The following is a 13,106-nucleotide window of genomic DNA, read 5'->3' on the forward strand; positions in this document are numbered from 1 at the left end:
GACTCTAGAGAGAGGGGACCTTTGAGTAATCTTAATTTCCTTAAGTTGTCAACAATTTAAAAACTTAATGCTCATTACGACTGTCCTCCTGCTGTGTACAGTGACATAATTGTTTTTAGGTTGCAGAGCTTACCAGACATTTGCGCAAGTCTTACATAGTCATGTTTCTTCTGCAGAAAGAGACTTTAATAATTCCTTCCTGTCTTCCCCTCCCATGTTTCCTAGAATGTAAACATTCTTACTGAAACACAGGATATTAATTTTGAAAATGTGCTAATTACAATCAATTGTTAAAAGGAAAAAAAAAGAGTCTCTTAAATAGTGCAAATGTGCTAAAATAAATTTTTATTTAATGTATCTTTATGAGGTTACTTATTTTTAGACTTTAAGTTCCTTCTTTCTCTTCTTTCCTCCCTCCCTTCTTCCCTCCCTTCTTCCTTCCCCCCCTCTCTCTTTTGTTTTTTAAAGACTATAATCCATTTATTCTGGTTCTTTGCATCTACAACTCCTGACATTAACAGACCTGATATAGGGACTGGAGAGACGGCTCAGTGGTTAGGAGCACTGGCTGTTTGCTCTTCCAGAGGACCAGAGTTCAACACCCAACACTAACATGGTCGCTTACAACCATCTATAAGTCCAGGGGATATGATGTCCTCTTCTGGCTTCTGTGAGCTAAGGCCCACACAGCGCACAGACATGTAGGCAAAACACACATACACATAAAATAAAATAATTAGAAGTAGCTTTAAAAAAAAAAAGACTTGCAGCTGGGTGGTGGTGGTGGTGCACGCTTTTAATCCCAGTACTTGGGAGGCAGAGGCAGGCGGATTTCTGAGTTTGAGGCCAGCCTGCTAGCCTGGTCTACAGAGTGAGTTCCAGGACAGCCAGGGCTACACACAGAGAAACCCTGTCTCGAAACAAAACAAAACAAAACAAAACAAAAAAACCCAAAAAAAACCAACAACAAAAAAAGACTTGCTATGTCTCCCACAGAAAGGATTAAACATAGTCTGCCTCTGTCGTGTGAAGGTAGAAGTTATACAGCAACCTGACAGCAGCATGATGAACCTAAGTTGATGATAAACAAGAATCAACATGGTTAACTCTGGGAAGGGGTCAGGTACCAACTGACTTGTAGCTGCCCATGTTACACTTTGTTACTGAGAAATTATGTTCTAATTAACTTGAGGGAAAAAAGTAAAATTAAAGCTGTACTAAAGAATTTTCCGATTTTTAGCTGCCACATATGTCATAGTTATACATTTAGGGACGGTGTGCTGTCTAATCTGTTTGAATGAGATGGCTAAAGTGCCTATGTCGAGGACTGTAGCCTGTTTCTCGAAATACCCAAAATGGACTTGAAAGAACTGGCCTACAGCAAGAGGCTCAAACCATTGTATGTACACATAGGTGGTAATGATTTATTACTTGTATCAGAAATTGCTGTGCTCTAGAGTGATGGCACACACCTGATTACCAAGTGATGGTAAGCCATTGCTAGGTACATGGAGCTGAACAAAAGGATTGAGTCCAAGAGGAATTCTTGTTACCTCTCTCCTCCCTGTTTTTACAAAGTGTGTGTGTGTGTGTGTGTGTGTGTTGTGTGAGATCATGTGTGCCTTGGAATTACAAGTGATTATGAGCTGCCTCATGTGGCTACAGGGAACTGAACTTGGGGCCATTGGAACTGCTGCAAGAACTCCTAACCACTGAGCCACTTTTTTCTAAAAAAAGTAATCATTTTACTTGATCAGTATCTTGTATGTGGGAGCACACGCGGAAGTCAGGACAACTTGAGTCATTCTCCTTTTCCACCATGTTGGTCTTCGGACACACACTCAGGTGGCCAGGCTTGGTGTCAATCACCTGCCGAGCCCCCCTGGGCTTCTCTTGTTTAGAGGCATATCAGTTACTTTGAAATAGGTCAGATGTTTGGAATCATTATCCTTTTGGCTTTAAAGTGGACTTAAATTACTCTGATACCAAAACTTTCAAGCATCCAGAGGCTAGTATTAAAAACATCTCTAAATAGGTAAGAACTCATGACTGCTCTCTGCCCATCTTTTTATGTTTGCTGAGACTAAGAGATTTGGATGACAATATGCAGTCTATTTTTGGTTTTGTTTTGCTTCATTTTGAGACATGTTCTTACATTGTAGCCTAGCCTGGCTTGGAGGAATTCATTATGTAGATCATGCTAGTTTCAAACTAAGGTTGATTTTCCTGACTTAGACTTCTAAGAGCTGGGATTGCTACACCAGCTTCCAATATGCAACCTGTATGTATGTTTCTGAATGACTTTTGACATGATTTAAACTTTTTTGATGACTTCCTGTTCTTTTATTGGCTTTCCACCTGTGTATGTTCATCAATACTCATATTCTTGATTATATTTTTCCAGTATCATATTTTAACCTATTAGTAAAATAAAGATTACATTTTTAAAGAAGAAGGAGTAAGCTTTCTTACTATTTACTTCAGCATTTGAGGTTTGATGAGGTCAGAATAAAAGTGGTAAACATCAGAGGTGATTATTTACCAGAATATTTAGAATGCCAAATAGTAACCCCAAATAAACATCTGTTTTAAAAATAGATTAACGTACTACAGCTTCCATTTCAGGAGTAATGACTTGACTAAAAAATATACAGTGCTTTTTAAATTAGCACAAGCTGAACCTTGCAGTGGACATTACTTATCTCGAACACAGAATATTCATTCGTAGGTGGGATCAGGGTCCTCAGCCGCCATGGACATCTAGTCCCTGGGGTGTAGTCTCCGCCCTCACCTGACCCCTCAGAGAGGAGTCCAGCTGGGCCTTATTCTTTCTCCCTGCCTTGACTTTCCTCTGGACCTGACCAGCATCCTTCTCACTCATACTGTTTTCTTTTCCTTCACATTTGTAAATACTAGATTGACACTGGGCTTACCAATTAGATTTTCTCCCCTCTTGCCTGGTGTTTAATTGTCTTCCAGGTCTCTCCCTCCCACCCTCTCTGAGATAGGATATCCTATATAGCCCAGGCTGACTTTGCATTTATTATATTGCTGAGACTGAAGTTCCATTTGTGTATGTGTGTTTATGTGTTTATATGTGCATGTGGATGAGTACGCGCGCGCGCGTGCGTGTTTGTGTGTGTGTGTGTGTGTGTGTGTGTGTGTGAAGAGCAGCAAATGCTCTTAACTACCTGAGCCATCTTCTCAGCAATCTCTTCAGTTCACTGAACCTGGAACCAGTGCAGCAAGATTAGTTGGCCAGTTAACTCTAGGGAGCCTCCCGACTGCCCCCCCTCCCCAGCCCTAGAATTGATCAAAATGTGTGCTGTGCCTCTGTAGGTAGGTCATTAAGCTTGCAGAGCAAGCGTTTTACCAGCTGAGCCATTTCTCAAGCTCAGACTTTAAACTTCTGCTTCTCTTAGCTCTCCCTCCTAGGCTCTGGGATTATAGGCATGTGCCACCACCTGGTGTATGCTATTGGGAGGTTGAACCCAGGACGGACTCTTTGCATACCAGGCAGGCCTTGTAATGGCTCAACTACATCATCAGCCTGCAGATGCTTTCTTACATATTGACAAGTCCCACGTTTTTATCTTTAGCTGCCTTCCTGCATTCTGAACTTGGTTATCCAGCCATCTACTTTACATCTCTATTGGTGGCTTAATAGGTATCTCAGTGAACTTGGCCAACATAAAAGTTCTTGCTCTTTATGAATAAGCCACGCTGCTCGGTCTTCCTCATTCAGCCAGTGGCTTTTCTATCCTTTCACTGCTTCCACATCTGGGAGCACTGGAGCATTCCTTTTTTTTTTTTTTTTTTTTTGATCTGGCAAGTTTTAGGAGCATTTACTGTGTTTACAAAAATGCCATCAGCATAGAAAGTTTCCTCATTGATTTTGCTTTACTTTTTTTTTTAGTTTAAACTCACTGTGTGTCTCTTACTAAGTAGACCATGTTGCTAAAATTACTTCCCAGGAAGAGATGGAAGCAATCTCGACCCCTTTTCCTAAGGTCCCAAGGGAAGCTTAGGCACAATTCTGCCTGAGTTCTCTCTGGAGAACCAGTGAGTTTATTGGGGTTACCTATAGGGGTGTGGGTTCCCCCTCCTCAGCAATCTGCACCCGGAAAGCCTTTACCCAGCAGGGACGAGGGTGTCCTTGTAGCTGCAGAGATGGAGCCCCTCCTTTGTCTTCGCTGGTCTAACACTTCTCAGAGGCCACATGCAATTAAATGACAGAGTTGCATACACCAGGCAGTAAGGTGGCTAGATACTTAGGTGAGAATCTTTTGACTCTCCCCTTCCATGAGGTGGTATAAGAATCTGACAGTCCCAGCTGGGATAATCTCTTTGCCAGGGGGTATAAGTGACCACTCTAAGATGGCAGTTGATTTGCTTGGGGTACAGTCACTTCTAACAACCAGGCTGATCGTGAATTTAGAGGTCCACTTGTCTGCCTCTGGAGTGTTGGGACTAAAGATGAGGAAGACTCTCACTGTGAAGCTCTGGATGGCTGGAAGTTGTAGTTCTCCTGCCTTAGGCCCCAAGTGCTGGGATTAAATGTATTTGTCACCATACTTAGGTAATTAATTATTATGTCTTCACTTTATGAAAATTAGGATTCATCTTAAAGTGTGTGTGTATCTGTTCGGCTATGAGATTGCTCAGACAGAAAAAGTTCTGCCAAATAAGCATGAAGACCTGAGTTCAATCTCCAAACCCCAGAATAAGCATGAAGTTATATACTTAAAAGCCTGGCAGAGACAGGTTCACCAGGGGCTCTTTGGTCCGCTGGCCTAACCTGATTGGTGTGCCCCAAGTCTCAGTGAGAGCTCCTGTCTCAAAACCAAGGTAGAGTTTGGGAATGGTGCCTGTACTGGCTGGTTTTGTGTGTCAACTTGACACAGGCTGGAGTTATCACAGAGAAAGGAGTTTCAGTTGGAGAAGTGCTTCCATGAGATCCAGCTATGGGGCATTTTCTCAATTAGTGATCAAGTGGGGAGGGCCCCTTGAGGGTGGTGCCATCTCTGGGCTGGTAGTCTTGGGTTCTATAAGAGAGCAGGCTGAGCAAGCCAGGGGAAGCAAGCCAGTAAGAAACATCCCTCAATGGCCTCTGCATCAGCTCCTGCTTCCTGACCTGCTTGAGTTCCAGTCCTGACTTCCTTTAGTGATGAACAGTAGTGTGGAAGTGTAAGCTCAATAAACCCTTTCCTCTCCAACTTGCTTCTTGGTCATGATGTTTGTACAGGAATTGAAACCGTGACTAAGACAGAACCTCACATCTTTAATCCCAGTACTCTGGAAGCAGAGGTAGGTAAATCTTTGTGAATTTGAGGCCAGCCTAGTCTATATAGGGAGTTTGAGGCCAGCCAGGACTATATAGGGAGATCCTGTTTCAAACAACAAGGTAGTTTAATGGAATAGCATCTTGTTTCCAATGGTTTTGGGGGTTCCTTTCCAGAAAGTCATTCTGTCTCCTTTATTTGAAGCAGGATGTCCAATTTATAATGGGGCTAGAACTCACTATGTTTCTAGGCTGGCCTCACATTTGTAGCAATCCTCCTGAATCAGACTGTGCAAGTGCTGGGATTACAAGCATGAGCCACTCCTGCCAGGACATCCAAATTGTAACAATGTCCTGAAGTGTTTTCTCTGTTTACCTCTAGTAGTTTAAGAGTTTTGGGTCTTTGACAGATCCAGATCTCTAATGTCATTTCGTATGGGGAGGAGATAGGAATCAAGTTTGATCCATTGCATTTGTATTTCTAGTTTTCCCAGCACCATTTCCTGAGTAGGCTGTTCTTCCTCCAGTGTATATTTTTGGTGCCTTTGAGAATTAGCTGGTTGTAGATACGTGGGGTTTGCTTGCTTGTTTTTGAGACAGGGTCTTTGTAGCCAAGGTTGGCCTGGAACTCACTGTGTAGCCAGGCTGTCTTCCAGCTTCCAGGTGTTGGAGATCCAGCCTGTGGTCTTGCACCTGCCAGGCAGGCAGGACTGCACAATGGCACATAGCTGTGTCCCATTTCTCTTGGTGGAGGAACTATTTGTAGCATTCCTGTGGCATATGTTTGCCAAGGTAAATATTCTCAGTTTTTATTTGAATTTCTGTTATTTTTGAAGTATATGCTGGTTGATACTTTTTTTTTTTAAAGCTCGTTGAAAATGTCACACCGTTGTCTTCTTACATAGTTTGTTATAATTCTTATCTCTGAATAATGTGTCATTCTCTGGCTACCCTTAAGACTGTCATTATCTTTGGTTTGCAGTAGCTTATACTTTGTCCAGTTTTATGTGTGCATGTGTGTGTGTGTGTTTTCATTTTTGAAACTGGCTGGGGGCCAGAGAGATAGCTCAGTGGTTAAGAGCACTGACTGCTCTTCCAGAGGTCCTGAGTTCAATTCTCAGCAGCCACATGGTAGCTCACAACTGTCTGCAATGGGATCCATTGCTCTCTTCTGGTGTGTCTGAAGACAGCAACAGCGTACTCATATATATAAAATAAATAAATCTTTAAAAAAAAAAAAAGAATGAAACTGGCTGGGACGCTAAGTATCTGAGAGTGGTGGCTGGTTTATTTTGTTTAAGAAAGTGCAAGTTTAACCAGGCAGTGGCTGTGCACACCTTTAAACCCAGCACTTGGGAGGCAGAGGCAGGTGGATCTCAGAATTTGAGGCCTAGCCTGGTCAACAGATCAAGTTCCAGGACAGCCAGGGCTGCACAAGAGAAACCCTGTCTCAACAAACAAACAAAAGAAGTGCAAGCTCATGATCTCTTTACAAGTTTCTTCTCTCTCTTTTCCTTCTTGATCTAACTACATTAGAGTGCTTGAGGCCTTTTTTGTGTATGTTTTATTATTCTTTTTTAACTCTACATAAATAAGAAAAGGTTAATTGTTTTTATTTATACTTATTTTGTAAATATGCATGACGCATGTGTGTGGGGACCTGCAGAGGCCAAAAGAGGGTGTTGTATTTCCTGGAGCTGTAGCCAGTGTGGGTGCTGGGAACTTAGTTCGGTCCTCTGGAAAAACAACAAGCACTCTTAACACTGGCATCTCTTCATCTCTCCAGCCCCTATGTGGAATAATTTTTTAAAAAAAAATTCTGATATGTAGGTGTGTGTGTGTGTGTGTCTGTGAGAGAGAGAGGGGGGGGTAGATGCATGTGTGCATGCTGTGCCGTGAATACAGAAGTCGAACAACTTGGAGAGTTGGTTTTTTCTCCACCTTTATGTTGGAGCTGAGGCTCAAACTCAGGTCCTCGGGCTCCTGAAGCTGTTACTTTACCTGCTGAGCTGTCTTGTTGGCCCCTTGGCGACGGACATTTTATTAGCTTTTCTTATAGTTAATTTGAACTATGCTACTTGTCTAACTAGGAGTGACTGTAAGTTAAGTTTTGATCTACATGTTTGAGGGTCTATAGTTGTATACTTTGGCCTGTGAAGCTAGTGTATGGTTATTGGTTATTGTCATGCTCATGTCTCTGTAGGGGAGTGTCTGGGAGCTGATCATACAGTTACCCCGGAGGAGGAGGCTTCACATGTCACATTTTGCAGATGCTGTTTTTAGCTAAAGATTGGCCATTTCTCAGCATTTGTACGTGGACTGGGAGAAGTGTTGCCCTTCGCATGAATCTGAGGCATTGGTGTACCTGAAATGTCATGAATGTTTGTTCACATCCACATCTAACCCAGCTTAGATTAATTTTTATTGCTTTAAATTTTGTCTCTGGGTGTGTAGGTGCACATGTGTCAGGGGCTGGAAGGGTTGGTCCTCCTGGAGCTGGAGTCAGAGGTGGTGAGCTGTCTGACAGGGGCGCTCCATGAATGTCCGGCTCAGCCCTCTGCAGGAACGATGTGCTGTCTTAGCTGGGCCATCTCTCCGGCTCCTGAATGCCTGTGTGTGTGTGTGTGTAAAGATTATGTGTATGAATGTATGTATGTGCACACATGAATGTCTTGTGCTCTCAGAGTTTGGAAGAGGTTGTCAGATCCACTAGACTAGAGTTATAGATGGTTGCTATCAACCATGTGTGTGTGCTAGGAATCAAATCTGGGTGCTGTAGAAGAGCAGAGAGTGCTCTCAACCACCGAGCCGTTGCCCCGGTTCCACGGTGTATATCCTTTCATGTTTGTTTGTTTTGTCTGCTTGTTTTGAAAGAGGGTCTCATTATGTAACACTGGCTGTCCTAGAATTTACTATATATACCAGGCTGGCTACAAACTCAGAGATCTGTCTGCCTCTACCTCCCGAGTTCTGGGGTTAAAGGTGTGCACTGTTATGCCTGGCTTGATTATATATACTTCTTAATTTTTTTTTAATTAATTTATTTATTTACTTACGTAGTATATATGAGTACACTGTGGTTCTCTTCAGACATATCGGAAGAGGGCATCAGATCCCATTGCAGATGATTGTGAACCACCATGAGGTTGCTGGGAATTTCGGTTATATATTCTTAAAAGATATTTTTAATTTAGTTATTCTACTCACTCCTGACGTAGTTTTATTTTAATTCTACAAATAAACAAATTTATTTTTTTCAGTACTCTTAGGCAAAAGGTGGAACTCTTTGGGAATCTGCCTTGAAGAGCAGGTTCTTCTAGGTGTGCTCTCACCCGGTTAACCTGCTGTTTTCTGTTTTCCTGTCAGTGCAAATATTTGAGACTTCTAAAATTCCTCAGGGACTTTCGGGGTGCAAACCCAGTTTCTGCTTTGTAACTTAACAAACATCTTCTTTTAGAAATTCTAGCTTTCCCAGGTGGGGGTCTCATATAGTAGGGGCTGGCCTCCAACTCCCCCCTGTAGCTGGGGGTGACCGTGAGCCCTTGTTTCTTCCGCTTCTGCCTTCCTAGGGTCAGATGACAGGTGTGCACCGACTTGTCTAGCTCCAGTTTGGTTCATTCTTATTCATCCCTTTTTGTGGATGTCTTGAAAATGAAACGCCATTAAGATTTTTTAAGAAATCCAAACAAAGTCAAATGTTGGGAGCACTTTTTTTTTTCTTATTTAAATGGCATATGTTCAGGTGATCAAACTGCATTGCCATTGGCCTGAATTGTATTTCTGGAGGTGCATAATAAATACTTTTGCTCCATTCTGAATTATAAGAAGTGAAGCTCATCTGTCAGCCCGTAGTATGATCTAAATCACAGCCTGTGGTGTTTCTCTTAGAGGGGAAAAATTAGAGAAGTGTGTTATCCAGGTGACATAATTGCAAATAAATTAAGAGTGAATGCAGAAGGTCACATGTCTCTGAGAGCTGGTTTTGCAGAGCCACAGGGTATTGGCTTCCAGGTGAAATGGAGGTCTTTTGAAGCAATGGCTAATAAAGGTTATGTAATCCCATTTGTCACCTGTACACTGGCTGCTCATCATTTTTCATGAAAAAGAAGAATTCTTTTCCTTTTTTTTTTTTTTGGTACATTTTAAATTTTAGTTTTATTATCTGTTTATAGAAACAATTAAGCAAGATCTCTATGAGATTCTCTTCTGGAAACTGTGTACTTAATATTTGTGATAATAAGACTTATGATGCATTGTGTCCAATTAATTCACTGCCTCTTAGATCATAGATAACGCATTTCTTTAGGACCTTTCAGAAATCTTAGCCTTTTGGAAGTCTTTCTAATAGGTATATCGAGTATCTATGCCATATTTTGAATTGAGGGCTCAAATAACTTTCCATACATTTTGTTTTTGAATTTTGTATGCAACAGCCCCTTTAGGTAAGCATTTTGGCTTATAAAATACTCATCTTGTTTAAAACCTGAATGACTGAGACGTTTTAGGTTCATAGTAGTAGGCTGGCGGGCTGTGGCCTGTGAAGTTGGCCAGGCTGACACAGCGACCTTAGGATATGTGACCATGGACAACGTGTTTCTGTTGTTTACTGTTCTTGCTTTCTAGTGACTTTATTTTTTGCTCAAGGGATTTAGTATCTGTTCAGATAACTTTCCTTTTAAAGGCCACATAAAGTAATGACTTGCCATCTAATCTTAGCCTTGAAAATTTCCCAGACACTAAGAAAGCTGATGTCTGATGGCCTATCATTTGAGAGTACTACTCAATGGTAGTCAGTGCTGTTTGAAAATTGTGCGTGATCACAATAATTGGCCACTCCTGGGCCTTGCCCATGTGATGTTTTTCTTTCTTTCTTTCTTTCTTTCTTTCTTTCTTTCTTTCTTTCTTTCTTTCTTTCTTTCTTTCTTTCTTTCTTTCTTCCTTTCTTTCTTCCTTTCTCTCCTTTCTTTCTTCCTTTCTCTCCTTTCTTTCTTCCTTTCTCTCCTTTCTCTCCTTTCTCTCCTTTCTCTCCTTCTCTCTCTCTCTCTCTCTCTCTTTCTTTCTTTCTTTTTGGATTTTTTGTTTTTTTTTTTGAGACAGGGTTTCTCTGTGTAGCCCTGACTGTCCTGGAACTCACTCTGTAGACCAGGCTGGCCTCGAACTCAGAAATCCACCTGCCTCTGCCTCCCAGAGTGCTGGGATTACAGGCATGCGCCACCACCGCCCGGCTGTGTGATGCTTTTCATGTCATGTCATTAAGACCCTGTGTAGTTCAGACAGCTCTTCGTGAATAACATTCCCTGATTCTGAAAAAGAAAAGCCCCTCAGTGTGACCCAGTCTTATTTGAAATAGCACTTGTCTCTCTGGTCCAGAAAGAATGTTTAGATATGATGGGTTCTATAGGGAAAGACCTACAGTTAATTAATCAGTATTATTATTTTCTTTTTATGAGTGTCAACCATCTCCCAGGTATAATGAAGAATCATTAGTTAAGGTAACTAGACATAGGGCTAGCGAGGTGGCTCAGCCATTAAGAGTACTTGTTGGCCCTTGCAGAGGACCTGGTTCATTTCCCAGTACCACATGGCAGCTCATTACCATCTTTAACCCCAGTTCCAGGGTGTCTGATTTCTACTTCTGACCTCTGTGAACCCCAGGCATATATGTAGTGCACACAGATACACACAGGCAAAATATCATACACATAAAAGTAAAATAAATCTTTTTAAAAAAGATTTATCTGGGTGATTGACATCATGGATGAAGAAGCAAAAGGATTACTGGCATGAAAGAGTCCGTGGGGCTGTATTAATAGGTATGGGACGGTGCTTCATGAAGGAGGAGAAAAGTGTTTTCTTGGGTGTCAGGTCCCAGTTACTCTGTGAGTGTCCTTTGTTCAGTATCCATGGAAACATAGTTTTTTGGTGAGGTCCTACGGAGGCATCCTGTTGTTTCTTTCAAGTTGGCAGAGAAAAAAAATCACATGTTGATAACTCAATTTGTTTTGATTTTTTTGTTTAAAGATAATGTTTGGTTCTTTGCTGCTGAACCCTTAAGTGTAAAGAGGTGAAACTGTCCAATTACATATTTGTAATTGTGAGGCTGGAGCACTGAAGGGCTCAGTGGTTAAGAGCCCTAGCTGCTCTTCCAGAGGACCCGGGCTCAATTTCCAGCACCCTTCCGACACCCTCTCACAGAACACATGCAGGCAAAATAACAATGCATATAAAAAATAAATTACCTTTAAAAAGTAATCGTAATTGTTACTTGAAATCTATTTTAGCCTAGTTAAATAATCTTGAAAGACAGTTGAGTAATTGGAGTTTTTCTATGGTTCCAGAAGAGAAATACTTAATTCAATTCCCTTACTTGAGGCTCTGAAACAGTTTGTTCTTCCTTTTCCTGCAGCAAGAATTGTGAATTTAATGTCAAAAATCAGTGTTAATACATAAAACTTCCCCATATTTGGATCCTCAATAGCTACGGTAAATAATGTGGCTGACTGTGAAATGGAAAAAGTTGAGATTTTCTGTTTGTGCGTTTTCAGCTCCCCAGAGGTATTATACACTGGGATAGTAATAAAAGACACTATGGCTTATGCAGTGCCTTTGTGTGAGGAGCCCATATAGACACTAAGGCATTGATCTTAACACAGTACTCAATTGTGACTTTAAAGGTCAGGAGTTACTGCTGTTACAAAAAGCCAAAAAGATGGAAAACGTTCCAATTTACAAATACTGCTTTAAAAAGTCTACAGAAAAAGACAACTCAAAGTTACTAGAAATTTTTGTAGCTTATATGTTGACTTTTTAATGCTTTTGCCATTGTTTACTATCTGTAAATATTTTCAATGCTAGAATGTCTTTTAAATAAGAAAGCAGAATTTACTTTTATCCCTTTACTTTTCCTTGGCCAATAAAGCTTGAAAAGTTTCTGTGATGGATTAGTTTTTTTTGTCCTGAATCTAGAGGCCATCCTCTTGACTACTGTGTTAATTGTGGGTTTTAACAACTGGTTTTGAATATAGTAATAGTAGTCATGTGATTTAACTTTCAACTCTTTTTGTTTTCTAGGTTTATTCTACAGTCCAAGGAAGTAATTCATAACCAGCTGTTAGAAAAACAGAAAATAGCAGAAGAAAAAATTAAAGAGCTAGAGGTATGTGCAGCAGCGACCGACCTTCCGGGACAAAAGCAGTGATCACACTGGGTTCTATGAAAGGAAAACATGGCCAACAGGGGCTGAGTTTAGGTCATAGTTTGGTTTTATCTAATTTGTTCTAATTATGTTGAAACTGTGGAATAGCCATATCTGTGACAGTATTTGAAGGTATAGAAACAAAACTGTTGCTGGACAGTGGTGGTGGTACAGGCCATTAATCCCAGTACTCTGGAGACAGCAGCAAGCAGATCTCTGTGAGTTTGAGGCTAGCCTGGTTTATAAAAAGAGCCCCAGGATAGCTAGGACCGGACTATTCAGAGAAGCTCTGTCTCAACAAACAAACAAAAAGAAATAAAACCCTTTTTTAATTATAGTAGGGAGCTGTAATTAATAAACAGTAATAATTATTAATTACTTAATACTTAATAAACAATCAGGGATGTTGTGTGTTCCAATGAGGAAAACAAAACTTTAAAACTTGGGTAAAAGAGGATAGACTAGGAAGCAGGGAACTCAAGTTTATTATTACAGTGTCCTCATGTGCTGGAACCTTCAATGGGATTTTCTTTGGAGCTTTGGAGACGGGTTTGTCCTGTATGTCACAGAGGTTACATTAGACCAAAAAATTGGCTGTTTCTTATGCACCAAGATTTCCTGTGATCAGGG

At 41.0% G+C, this 13,106-nt stretch overlaps 1 protein-coding gene across 4 annotated transcripts in view; it reads left to right on the top strand.

Moving 5' to 3' along the window:
- Positions 1-13,106, top strand: part of Pfdn1 (prefoldin subunit 1) — a 53,919-nt gene that overhangs the window by 10,591 nt on the left and 30,222 nt on the right. For all 4 annotated transcript variants that reach the window (XR_007973015.1, XM_052155485.1, XM_052155486.1 and 1 more), the window contains exon 3: positions 12,353-12,437. Coding sequence is in view for 3 of the 4 variants with exons in the window: in XM_052155485.1 (XP_052011445.1) it covers positions 12,353-12,437 (85 nt within the window). In the remaining variant the exon portion in view is untranslated. The remainder of the gene's footprint in view (positions 1-12,352; positions 12,438-13,106) is intronic.

Source organism: Apodemus sylvaticus, chromosome 13 (genome assembly GCF_947179515.1).
Source record: "Apodemus sylvaticus chromosome 13, mApoSyl1.1, whole genome shotgun sequence".
NCBI classification, from domain to species: Eukaryota; Metazoa; Chordata; class Mammalia; order Rodentia; family Muridae; genus Apodemus; species Apodemus sylvaticus.